At 41.9% G+C, this 13489-nt stretch overlaps 1 protein-coding gene across 10 annotated transcripts in view; it reads left to right on the plus strand.

The window, feature by feature from the left end:
• AGAP1 (ArfGAP with GTPase domain, ankyrin repeat and PH domain 1) overlaps positions 1-13489 on the plus strand; it is a 390622-nt gene that overhangs the window by 258627 nt on the left and 118506 nt on the right. For all 10 annotated transcript variants that reach the window (XM_049800184.1, XM_049800193.1, XM_049800202.1 and 7 more), the window contains one exon: positions 3091-3259. In XM_049800184.1, the coding sequence (XP_049656141.1) occupies positions 3091-3259 (169 nt within the window). The remainder of the gene's footprint in view (positions 1-3090; positions 3260-13489) is intronic.

Genomic DNA, 13489 nt, shown 5'->3' on the forward strand with positions numbered 1-13489 from the left:
TGTGTTTTGAGTGGAATATATAATTTGTATTGTAAAAACTGTCAAAGGTGGAAGGATTTTTATGAGGGAGTTGATTGTTCCCCGTATCGTGGCAGCAGTGATGTAGACCTCAGGTATGCTGTTAGCCCATTCAGGTATTTATTTGTAAGATTGATGTTCTGGTGGTGTACAGGTCTGTATGCTGCAGGTTTGGAACCAACCTACTTAAATAATGGTAGTCTTTCATACAACACCTTGTAATCTGGCTACATCTTGCCCTGGACACTTGGACAAATGGAAGTTATGTCTTTACTGGCAAGTCTTTGCTCACACAGACGCCCACAGCATCACCCAGGCCTTTCTAAGTTGATCAAGTTCTATCTGAAAAGGAATTAGATTTTATGTCCCAGCTGCTCCACATAAAAGATCGTTCAAAAATCCCGTTTTCTTGGTTTCCAGCTTAAGTACAGATCTTTTCTCAATCTTGAGTTCCAGTTGCTGTTTTCCTCTTGGGGTACATATACCCAGATGTGGTTTTGTGCAATGCTTGTACCCCTTTCCACTCTTTATTTTGCTGTCCTGTGCTACCCGCCTTATAGAATCAATCATTTAGGTTGGAAAAGACCTTTAAGATCATCGAGTCCAAGCATCATCCATGCCCACTAAACCATGTTACGGAGTACCCTGTCTACGTGCTTTTTGAATACCTCCAGGGATGGTGACTCAACCGCTTCCCTGGACAGCTTGTTCCAATACCTGGCAACCCTCTCAGTAAAGAAATTTTTCCTAATATCTAACCTAAATCTCCCTTGCTGTGACTTGAGGCCATTTCCTCTCGTCCTATCTCCAGCCACCTGACAGAAGAGACCAGCACCCACCTCACTACAAACCCCCTTCAGGTAGTCGCAGAGAGTGATAAGGTCTCCCCTCAGCCTCCTTTTCTCCAGGCTAAACAGCCCCAGTTCCCTCAGCTGCTCCTCATAAGACTTGTGCTCCAGGCCCCTCACCAACTTGAATGCCCTTCTCTGGACGTGCTCCAGCACCTCCATGTCTTTCCTGTAGTGAGGGGCCCAAAACTGAACACAGTACTCGAGGTGCAGCCTCACCAGTGCCCAGTACAGGGGAACAACCACTGCCCCCCTCCTGCTGGCCACACTATTTCTGATACAGGCCAGGATGCCGTTGGCCTTCTTGGCCACCTGGGCACACTGCCGGCTCATATTCAGCTGGCGGTCGACCAGCACCCCCAGGTCCTTTTCTGGCAGGCAGCTTTCCAGCCACTCTTCCCCAAGCCTGTAGCGCTGCATGGGGTTGCTGTGACCGAAGTGCAGGACCCGGCACTTGACCTTGTTGAACTTCATACGATGGCCTCAGCCCATCGATCCAGCCTGTCCAGATCTCTCTGTAGATCCTCCCTACCCTCAAGCGTCCCAATTTGGTGTCGTCTGCAAACTTTCTGAGGGTGCCCTCGATCCCCTTATCCAAATCATCGATAAAGATATTAAACAGAACGGGGCCCAACACCGAGCCCTGGGGAACACCACTTGTGACCTGCTGCTAACTGGATTTAACTCCATTTACCACAACCCTCTGGGCTCTTCCATCCAGCCAGTTTTTCACCCAGCGTACACTTGCACAAGTACACTTGTCCAAGCCATGAGACGCCAGTTTCTCAAGGAGTATGCCGTGAGAGACAGTGTTAAAGGCCTTGCTGAAGTCAAGGAATATCCACAGCCTTTCCCTCATCCGCTAGGTGGGTCACCTGGTCATAGAAGGAGACCAGGTTGGTCAAGCAGGACCTACCTTTCATAAACCCATGCTGAATGGGCCTGATCCCCTGCTTGTCCTGGACTTGCCATGTGAGTTCTCTCAAGACAAACCGTTGCAAAACCTTCCCCAGTACCAAGGGCGGGCTGTCAGGCCTGTAGTTCCCCAGATCCTCCCTCCAACCCTTTTTGTAAATGGGAGTCACATTGGCAAGCCTCCAGTCCTCTGGGACCTCCCCTATTATTCAGGATTGATGTTTTCTCATAAAATAGTGTCTTTGTTTCGTTTATTGCCCTCATAGTTGTTTCAGTTTCATATTTTTTTTTCTGGAACACAAGTAACCACAACCATGTGTACCAGGAAGTGAAAACTTTGAGTCTTGTATTCTGGCTTTAACATTCACCATTTCTACTGGAAATATCTCTTCTGATGTACCCCAGCATTGCAGCCTCAGTGGCTGTCTCACCTTAATGAATTGTCATTTGGCCTCTGAAAAAGACACCCATGTCCATTTACTTTTGTGTTTGCATCTGAAGTAGCCCACAGACAATCTAGGGAGTGCCTTTGAAGCTGGAATGCAGAATCTCAAGAGCCAGTTTTTCCAGAAGCTATTTACAGTTTGAAGAACTTTCTCAAGGATTTCTCAGGAAGCCATCGCTTGGATCCAGTCAGTTGACCACTGTCTTTGTACAGCTGACTGGGTTTGTGTGCTTATTTCCTCTTTGTGGGCTTCCCAAACAAGAATTAGGAAAAGCCTGTTCCACTTCTGGCTTACAGCTTTTAGTGTGTTTACTCTAATCAGACACAATTTGCATAATTTTTTCCATTCTGTAATTTTTTGAGTGTGTGGAAAAAGGATCATATTCTAAGGAAACAATATTGTAATTGCAGAAATCCTACCAGTCAGTGCCCTTTTGTAACTTTAGTGCCTCCTGACCAATTTCAGCCAAATTTGAGCGAGAAAGAGATAAATGCATAAAACGTTGGCAGGTAGGAGACACAAGTAAGTGTGCTCATGAGGGACAGTCAGCCTTGTTTTCTCCTTCTGTTTGGGACCTGCTAGCTGGTGAACTCCTACACATAGCTCAGAACCAGCCATAGTGTGAATTGTCTCTTATCCAACTGGTGGTTGGAGGATGTATTAGAAAGCTCCAGACTTTTGGGGGTATTTGTAGTGAGAAGTGTGGAAGAGATGATTAAGAAAATGGAAGGGGAACACCATATGGCGGGTGCTGGCAGATGAGGTAGGGCAAAAGTCTTTTGAAACCAGGTTTCATTAGTTCTATTGCTTACCAAACTACCTGTTTCATATAGGGTTTTGTTGGTGTTTTTTTCTCTTACCAGGACTATATGCAGAACGTTCACGGGAAAGAAATCGACTTGCTGCGAACCACTGTGAAAGTCCCTGGGAAGAGGCCGCCCCGAGCTACGTCAGCTTGTGCACCCATTTCCAGTCCCAAAACAAACGGCCTCTCCAAGGACATGAGCAGTTTACACATCTCGCCGAATTCAGGTAAGAGAATACCATGCTAGGGGGAAAAAAGAGAAAGACTGCATTTCCAGTGTTTGTAGGCAATTGTCATGTACTACTGATGGGGATGATATCTATTAATAATTTACAAATAACCACTGATGTGTAACTTTTTAAGCCCTGACTGCTGATCTGTCCTCCATGAGAGATTTGAAGTTTCTGAGTAACCTTCAGTGCCCATCTTTTTATACTTGTTACCTTATACTTGCCAAAACCCTACATAATTTCACAGAAATTAGCATATGTGAAGAATTGATGCTGCCTTACAACTGATCTGTTAGGTCTAATACTTTGGAAAAACAGGATATGTATCATTTGAAAGGGCTTTTCATGGCTTCCTGGTGGGATCCGCAGTTCTTCTTCCCACCTTTAGAAGGATGCATAATTTTGGACTTTCCAACAGGAAGATTCTTCTGTAGAAAGCTATTTTAGTTCATTTATGGAAGTAGTTTATAGCTCCTTGTGAGCTCTAAACAAAAAAGTTTATTGTTCGCTGAACTACATACAGCTAAAGGGATTTAAAAAATTGCATTAAGGAGAAACATTTAAGACAATTTATCTTGTAAAGCGCATAGCTTATACAAAACTCAAAATGGCATAGTGCTGGTATGGAAGTTTTGTCAGCATGTTTGGGATGACGTCCATAAAATGCTGAGTGCCTTTAGCATTTATGAGTAACGTAGACGCCTCCAACATGTGGCAACAAAACCACCCAAACACACTTTTGTGCCTGTGCAATACATGCTACACAGGTGGGATGAGCAACCGCAGGAAGGAACTCCGTCACCCTGCCATTCAAGAGTCTTCTCTTGGATAGTAATAGTTACCTTATGCTTCAAGTCAAGATGTAATTCCTTGTGTTTTGTTGATGTGCATTCCTCTATAGTAGGGGAGGAGGGAAAGGGCTTTTCCTTCCAACTGCAGTTGCTGCTCATTGAGATGAATGTTTAAAAAAGGAAAAGAAAGAACAGCCTTGTGGCTTTACAGTGGTGCCAAAGAGCAGACATCACTGGAGGTCTTGTGTGGTATGTTATATTAGTTTGGCCCGGGACCTGAAATGTCTGAAGCCATGATTTCATCAGACTCTTTTTCAAGTTTTAACTTACCCTTGAGAGGTGCGGAGCTAGCATTGCCACTGGAAGAGTTCATAGGAGAAAATTTTTCATGGTTGGTTTGTTTTTTCCATTTTGCTGTTTAATTTAGATGACTGGGTGCAGGGAATGTTTTTGTTTTTTCAACATATTCCATAATTTAGGGAAGAAGAGTGCTGGACTGAGTCAATAAACCAGCAGTAAGACATCGAAATAAGAGATTTCTGCTTTTAAGACATTTGAACACAGGTGAAAATTACTTGATTGCTCCAGAGAAGTACGTTTCTGAAAACATATTCAGAGATACGTACTAATATAAAGTTTATAGCATGGATTTTACATGTTTTGGCATATGTTTAGATTGCCAGGTCAGAGGGAAACAGCTTGTAGATGACTTATATGAATATTGCACATTTCACTTTGTATCAGGACTCTCTGCACGTGTAATGTATTCTGTACATGAAACTGTACAGTAGACAGCTCTCCCTGGCAGTGGTGGTAGCCACTGTGTATGTACCCTGGCTAGCCTGAGGTTTTATCGCACAGCAATTGTTTTAAAAGAGAAAATTTAATTATGCTAGAAAGTGCAAATGCTGGAAGACAGCTCTGCTTTTAGATAGTTTTTTTCAAATAACATGGTGGGTATGGTTGGAACTTCTCTTGGCATCTTTATCATCTTGCTTAGAAATACTGAAAGCCTTTTCTGTTGTTGATATCTGGTTAGTACAGCTCAAGAGATCTACTGTGGTTAAGTCTTAAAATAATTAATGTCCTCCTAATGTATGAAAGAGTTGTATCCAAGGGAAGTTGAACCTGATTTCTGTATCATTACCCACGTGAATACCTTCATTTCCCCTCTCGTGCAGCTGGGACGCTACACTGATCTTTCTTTAATTTTAAGCAAGTTCTTGACCTCTTATTTAGCATGGCCCTCTTCCCATAGATAAAGCAAATATTGATGTCTTAATTATACTACCCCTATAGCTGGCTGGAAGCATAACACTTTTGAAGCGTCTTTATAACTTGCTGGGGGGAGCAGGTGAAGACAGGCAGGACTGAACAGCTTTATACTCTACTTGGCAGCCAGCCAACCTGTTCATACCTCGCTACCTGCTGTCTTGTGCCCATTTTGGGTGTCAGAGGATATAGAAGGGGGATGGCTAAGGTTTTGGGGTGAGAGGAGGGTCAGTGAAGATGCAAACATCTCTGTAAGGTTGTATTTCATTAGTTCAGCTGCATACACCGCGGGTAGTTTCAGACCCGCTGTAGTATTTTTCCTTGCAGCCATTGCTTCTGAAATTCAGGTTGGTGCATTCAGTGCATTATCAGCCATGGTGTCTCTTCTTTGGGGTTTTCCTTCACAGAATTTGTTTCTTCTGAAGAAGCTGTCTTCATTGAATCTTTCTTACTTAAAGACCAAATTTGAGGTCTGTCTGGTTATTGTATTACTGGACAGGATGACCAGCAGCAGCAAGACAGAGGAGCTTTTCTAAGAAAGCTGGTTGATCCAGTCAGTGGTTAGGTTAAAAGCAAACAACAACAACAAAAAAAATGAACTGCTAATCAGTAAAGTATAACTTAAAAAAAAGTTAAAAAAAAGAAACAGTAATATGACAGACTGGATCTAGGAAATAACTGCCAGCAGCTCAGCTGTGCATCAGTCCGTATGTCACTCTCAATACTCTCATGTTCAGGTAAGACTGAAGAGCTGCATTGCAGGAAGTGATTTCAAAGTATTAGGGGAGTTATTAGTACTGTAAAAAGACACTGTCACAATCTGTGGCTGGCTTGTTAGTCTGAACTTTCACATGGTGAAGTATATTGACAGTGGTTTTTATGAAGAGGGTCATAGCTTCTGTTGGGTGGGACACCTGTAGGTACTTGGTGCTCAGCTTCTGGAGTGCTGGGAGGAGTTCTGGTATCTCTGCAGTTATATGTCATGCAATTAAAAACATTTGCAAATTATCCCTTGCAGTCTGTTCTGCTGTCTCGGAGCTTTTTCGCAGTTGTTAGTGCTGGCAAAACATTGTCTTCATCTAAAGTGTGATGCTTTAGAGTTGATCACGGGCGAAATTGTCTTACTATTTTTTCATTGGGAGGTTTCTGTACACAGGTCAGCTGTACAGAGGAGGTTTGGACCAAACACAGAAAGAATTAGCACACGCTATTTTTATTTTTAGGGCTGCAATTACACTACATTATCACTGCTTCACATGTTACCTCTTCCCCAAAACAGTGATGTTTTCTGTTCTGTGCTTTTGTCAGTGCAGACTTGGTACCTGAAGTAATATTTGCCATGGTTAGAAGTGAGGACAATATTTCATTTAATTGTTTGAACTGGTCAGGAACAGACTTAATTTTCCTTCTGCTGTTATGTAACTGGTACAGGTTACTGGAAAAGCTAAGATATGAAAAGAATACCACTGCTCAATTAATATGTTGAAGATCGTCCCTTGAAATAGAATTCATTGTCTTTGCTTATACATGGTGATAGCCCAGGCCCACTAAAAGCCTTTCTTGGCTGAGATTACCTATTTTCCACTAACTTGTTTTCCTGTAAATGTCTGAACTTATTCTCATTCAAACATCAAAACCAAAAAAGTCAATGCATTTGTATTGTTGAAACAGTCAAATAGTGCTTATCTTAAATGATATCTTCATTTGAAGACATCAATGCTGTGTCATTAAACACTGTTCAGAAGCTGCTCCTTAGGTATGGATTTCAGTGCCAACTTTGCCAATAAATATATGTATTAGATGACTATTTGATTGCCTATGACTGACATGTTTTAAATTCATTCTTTCGTGAATGCCCAACAGATAGTTTTCTCTGTCTCTTAGTGGAATTTCTTGTATTTTGGGTAGATGCCAGCACATCGGCTGGTCTGATAGGGAAACAAAGGCAAAGCCTCTTGCCTTTGAACTGGTGGGTTGTAAAATAGGTGCCATGGGGATGCCATCTCAGATTAGTACCCTTCAGCATAGGTGTCAGGGATAGCACGTGGGCAGACTTGGGATAGCTTGGGTCAGGGAGTAAGAGCAGGCATCTCAGAAGAAACGCTTTGGGGGTAGCTTTTATCTCCTAGCTCCCACTTGATTTCTGCAGGCATGATCACTGGTACCTTGTGTCTCTGCAAGGCAGTTCTTGCTGCTAGAAGACATAACACACCGTCCAGAAGAGAGTTCCAAACTTCATTCAACTTCTCTTCTAATCCCCACCATGGTCTGTGAGGCAGTAGGGCAGCTTGAGCTCTTCTTTCTTCTTATCACCTTCGCTCTCTAAAGCCTTCTTGGACATAAGTGATCGTTTGCATCAAACATGTTCAGTCTCTTTCTCCCGCATGCTTAAGGGTGGTGAAGATCTTTCCAAAGGTGCTTTCCATAGCATTACTATGAGAAGAATAGAAGGAATTAGGCTAATCAGGGTGATGTTGTTGTGAATTCAAGAGGGGTATACTTAGTTATTTGGTAATATGATTTATAACAGCCAAGCAGTAAGTGAAAGTTTTTTCTGTTCAGTCCAATTGATGTAGATGTCACATGAAGAAGGAAAAGTTTAAAAGCATGTAATTCCTACCACAATGAATTTAGTCATGCTTTGTGGCACTTCTTGTCTGAGCAAGATTGTTTTTCTGGTTTTAAAGACTATTTGATAAACAGACATAAAATAACCGTATCTCAGTGACAGCTATCTTGATTTGTAAATGTGTTTGTCCCAAACATCTGGAAGCAGATATCTCTGGGAAATAGTCATCTTAACAACAAAAGCCAAGTTCCAGTCCTTCTTGAGAGTTTGTTTCAGAGAGAGAAAAAGAAAAAACTAAAACAAACAAACAACCCCCCCCCCCAAACCTAGATGAGAATATATGAAGAAAAATAACTCAAGATGACTCTTTCCTGCTGGGCTTCCACACTGACACAAGAGCTGGGAAAAACACTTTTCCCTTGATGTGTATAGTCCTGGTAGGACAGTGACCAAACTGGAAGGGAAACAGAGTGGGAAAAAGGAGTATTTTCTGTACCCTGTCAAAAAACAGGCAAACGAGTAGAAGGTAAGGCCGCTTCTGCTGTTGCAAGACACCTTACCTGGAAAAAGGTTGACTTTTCTCTCCTAGAAGTTTTGCCATGACACTTTAAAAGTTGAAAGCTGGTCTCTGGGCTTTCTTGGGTTCTTGAAGGTGCAATTTGGGGTTTATCCTGTAAGAATTGGGATTTTGTGTGGCTGCTTCTCCCTAGCAATACAGAGGGGTGGGGGCGTTGTTTTAGTTTTGTTATATACAGGCTTTAAATAACAGAGTTTTAGCTGTGGCTTTATGAAAGGTGCTCGTACTTGTATGCTAACTGGGTAGAAATCTCTTAGTTGGGGGAAATGGAAGTTTGTTCCCTTTAATGTTATATTTGTGGTGTCTTAAATCAAAGTTGTTGAATGATGCTTGAGTAACTTGTAAATTTAAATTACATTTACATGGCAGTGACCATCATTCTGTTGATGCATCTCAGATGGAAGTACTTCAGAATAGGGTAACTTGCAGACTTGCTCAGTTCAAACTCTATCTAATAGTTGGTAGCATAATGTGGCAATGTCATAAGGGCCAGCAGTCCTGTAAATCAGCCACTGGCCAAGTCTCTGTGCCTTTTAGAAGCTGACTCAGTTCTTGCTGACTTGGAGCAGGAGTGAGTCCAGGTTTCAATTACTCCCAAGTTGGGCTGGATTTGAGCTGGTTGACCTGAAGGTGAACTTACTCCTGAAATCTCTCCCAAGAGTCATTTATTTCTTCTCCTCTACAAACAACCCAAAGCCTGAGCTGCAGCAAGAACCACTGATGTAGAAAGTTCACATCTAAAAATAGCTTATGGTGTAGAGATAAATTGTTTCCTGATTAACACTTCATTTAAATAATTTGGTGCTATTAAATTTACTTACAATAGTGACTGTACAGTATGTGAAGTATCCTAAAATGTCTTAGCTACATAGCCATCGTTAAGTATGCTAAAGGTTGTTATCAGCTAACTGTATGTGACATTTCAGACATGTTATAAGAACGGCATCTTCACATTTTTATAAATGTGAGTTTTCTATCTGTTATTAATTGTGATCATCTATCAAATCAATGCAGTAGTCATTAAGTAGTCTTATTTTACACTGAAGTGCTTGGAATCAGGCTGAGTTGGAATGGACTGCCTTCCAGATTTTTCTTTTAAAAAGGTAGGGAATTGGTGCTTCAATTAGACCAGTATACCTTCACAGTAAGATTTCTGACATGGTGTCTTTAGATTCTAGTACCTATCTAGTAATTCTGTTCTTTAACTACTGCATTTTTTGTTACCTTTTACCTTTTAAGCCTAACTTATGTCTACAGCCCTACCTGTCACATTGGGTAGCCATTTTCCACAGTGTCTGAATTAATATCTGCTGAGTCCAGTACCGAGAGCCTCTATCCTCTGAAGTGTCATGTGTCATATGCAGGAGGGGAAGCATGATGGAAAACTCTGGGTAGGATCACTCCTCTGTTGTGGTGCGTTGTGAATTCAAGTCTCGATCTGAAGTATGCTGAATTCATCAGTATTTTTGTAGATAGTGTGATAATCTTTTTTTAATTGGAGGTTGCTGTGAGGATTCGGATGTTATGCTCAGGCTGACGATGAGTAAAAATGTGTATCAAGCCAAGAGCATAGGCAGTTGCACCAAAGCCTATAGATCTTGGGTGCCTTCACAAATAAATGCAGAACCGAGTCCTAAATTCTTGAATCTGCTCTGAACTCCTTACTTGTAGGTGACTGAGGTTGTGTACTGGAGCAGTGTGTGACTTGACAGTGCCAGATTTTATCTGGTGGAGTTCCCACGAGGCCAGAGGTTGGTAGTTGGTAGTTATTTGCTACTAATTTTGTAGTCTAATGTGGTATGTGAAATTACTTGCCTTAACGTGAAACATTTTCTGCGCTTCAACTTGAGCGTGAGTTTTATGGTTTTGCCACAGATCACAAATGCAAGTTTGTGATTCACTTTTGTCATTAATCACCCAAGTCAATTTTCCATTTGGTTGGGTTTGCTGTTAGTTCAGTGATATACAGCTGTAGCAAATGAAAGGAGAAGTTGTCAGTTTGCTCATTTCAAAGGAAAAAAAGCCCAATTTTAAGTGCATCAGAGATTTCCCTTTCATCCCACTAGAGGGGGATCCCTCAAGGTCATCTTTTCCAGTTCAGTTGGACTAGGATTTGTTCTTTCCAGAACTAGAGAGAAATAAACTTTCACTGTTAGTACCCTATATTCCTTAACAGTGGGGAAAAAAGGAGCAGGGCAAATATTAGTGTCAATGAAATAATTATTTGATAAAAGCACTGCATTTGTTATATATTGAAGAAAAAAAAGTATTTGCTTAGATTTTTGCTTTAGAGAAAGGAGGAAGCAACAAACTGTCTTAGGATTCTTTCCTGAGGTGGCCAAATGGTGCCCATCTCTAATGAAGACTAGGTAGATGAAGCCTAAGAAATGTGTCATGAAGCTTCAGGCTGATGACTGTAGATGCCAGACAAGATGCAGTCAGTGCTGCTCAGCCTGTGCCTGTTTCACTCTGGTTGATTTTCATGCCTCCGTTACGCCGTATCCTGAATAAAATCACAGATATGTCTTGTCCACCCAATGCAATCTCACCAATTTTTGATGGTTACACATTGTAATACTAACCGGTTGGCTGTTAAGACCTTTGCGGAATTGCTCGTTCTTTTTCCCCCAGTGATTTTAAAATATTAAAGCCATCAAGAGAGTTGAAGCTGATTTACCAAAAGGGGAAAAAAATTCACAAATGTGTTTTGAGTATTGAACTGCCGTTGACATCTAAAGTCCCAACCATGCTGTTTTCCTCCACACTCCAGCAATCAGGACATCCAGCAAACCCATAAAAAACCAAACTAATAGCATGAATATTCAGTGACCTAGAATACTAATTATTGTCATGAATATTAATGTGATCGGACTTGCTTTTTCCTCTTCTCTTTCTCTCTGGCTCTTTTTTTTTTCTTTTTTTTTTTTTTTTTTTTTTTACACTCAGCCGGCTCTAAAGATGGACCATAATGAGAGCATTTAAGAGAGAGAGCGCTCTCCGCCGTGACAGGGACCGGGGTAATAAGGAGAGCTTGATTAACGTGGTGCACTTGGGGGAGAGATGAGAAGATTCACGTGGGCCTGTTGTGGGGGAGGCAATGAGGCACCGGCGGCTGTGTTGCTGCTCCCTCAGATTAATGAGGCCTAAGAGTGCATTAGGAACAGTGACAAAGGTTTGATCTAATGGGCTCAGTCATTTTTCCTTTGAGTGACAGACGCACAGAAGTAATTGGCTGTGCAGAATGGCAGCTCATTGGCAGTACTTAAGGATACATTATCCCCGTTGTGTGGCCCGCAGAGGCTGTTTATCAAAACTGCTCACACTGCAGACATGCATTCACTTAGCTGCTGTTACAGTGGCAATAGCTATAAAAAAAAAAAAAAGTCATCTCGCATTCGTATCTATTGTCTCTTTTTCGAAAATAAAGTTTCTTTGTTCCATTTTCTTAAGTCTGAAGGATATTTGAATACCAGCAGTCATCCCTCCCCATCCCGAATAGGCTCTGGTTGCAGCTCACAGGGTTTGAAGAGGTTTGGAGGCTTGTGGAAAGCTCCCAAAGTTAGTTCGGCTAATCTTACCAGCTTTCGATGTAGATCCAGTGCGCAGGTAAGACCCCCTCCTCCCACCCCCTCTCCAGTTTCATTATTAATAACTTCCACAGACAGTCAAAGGGATTAGGAAGCATTTTACATCTTTTGCCTCAGGCCCCTACACATGCTTCACTTTACATGCGTAATACCTCGGAATTATTTGATTTTGCACTGTTATTTTTTGCCAAGTTAAATTCACAATCGCTAACATGATTTGCAACCAAATGACAGCAATACAAAGTACAGCATTTGCCGGTGTAAAATGCTCACCTCTGGGTCTTAAAGATGCAGTCCCTTAACAAGCAGGTAACCACCATCAGGACTTGCCCAGAAAGCGAAGCATACGTTATTTAGTCTGTTGTTTGTTAAAACTACTGAAAAAACAGTAATATGCCTGTTGGGAAAGAAAATCCCACTTTGATCCCAGCAGAATAAATATTCTGGGATCTTAAGCAGAAGCCCTTGGTGAAGATCTTGAGTTTAACTTTTGTTTAGAAGAGATGTCTCCTCTGATGACTTAATTTTCCTCCACACTTGCTGTGTTGGTTTGGCATGCTCTGAGAATAATAGCTTTTCTCGTTATACTCCCAGCACCGTGTCCTTCACTGCCAGGATATTTCTTGGCATTGCCTTGTTTGTTCATTATTATTGACCCTTCTCGGTTTGTACACTACTAATCAAGCCCGGTTTGCAGAGACTGCCCTGCCAGGCTGCGAGATGGAAGGTCTTCCTCTATTAATAGCTGCTTATCCATAGGAAATTTGTTCAGTAAATAAATGCTTCTGAAAAAAATCTTAAAAATAAGTAAAACACATAAGCAAGTTGTTTGCTATAGTATTGAAAAATGATTGTCAGTGTATTGAAGGAGAGTTTCAATACTGGTATTTTGGAAAGATACTGTCATCTCTCTCTCTCGTTCCATGTATGGGCAACCTCAAGTTATTTTAGGTCCCTGATAAGCCCAAGGCAGAAATGATGTGCTGTTTGCACAGTGCTGTCAGATTAAAACAGAATCCATAGCAATACTTCAGTGGATTTTCCCCCATCAATAACCCCACTCAGGAACCTGGTTATGGAAGTTGGAGCTCTCCAGTTCCGGTCCCACAGCTGATCTTCCTGAGAACATGGCCAGACTGTGCTCTGACACCTGGGCAGCACCTTCCTTCCCCAGGCGGACTTACTCTGCTCAATTGGAAAGTCAAGGAGCTGTAAGTAGCAGTTTTCCCAGATCTCAGTGCAGGGCACGATCTCCAGACTTGGCAAGGGAAGGAGGATTCATCTATAAAAGATGGATGCTGGGATCTGAGGCAGCAAACTGATAGAAACCAGAAGAGCCATTCCAAAATTTTCCTCAGCTAAAGCAGGCGCTGTCCCAACATTCATATTTATAGGCAAAGTAGAAAGTGGCACAGCTTGGATGGTCAGCTG

This window comes from Accipiter gentilis, chromosome 1 (genome assembly GCF_929443795.1).
Source record: "Accipiter gentilis chromosome 1, bAccGen1.1, whole genome shotgun sequence".
Taxonomy (NCBI): domain Eukaryota; kingdom Metazoa; phylum Chordata; class Aves; order Accipitriformes; family Accipitridae; genus Astur; species Astur gentilis.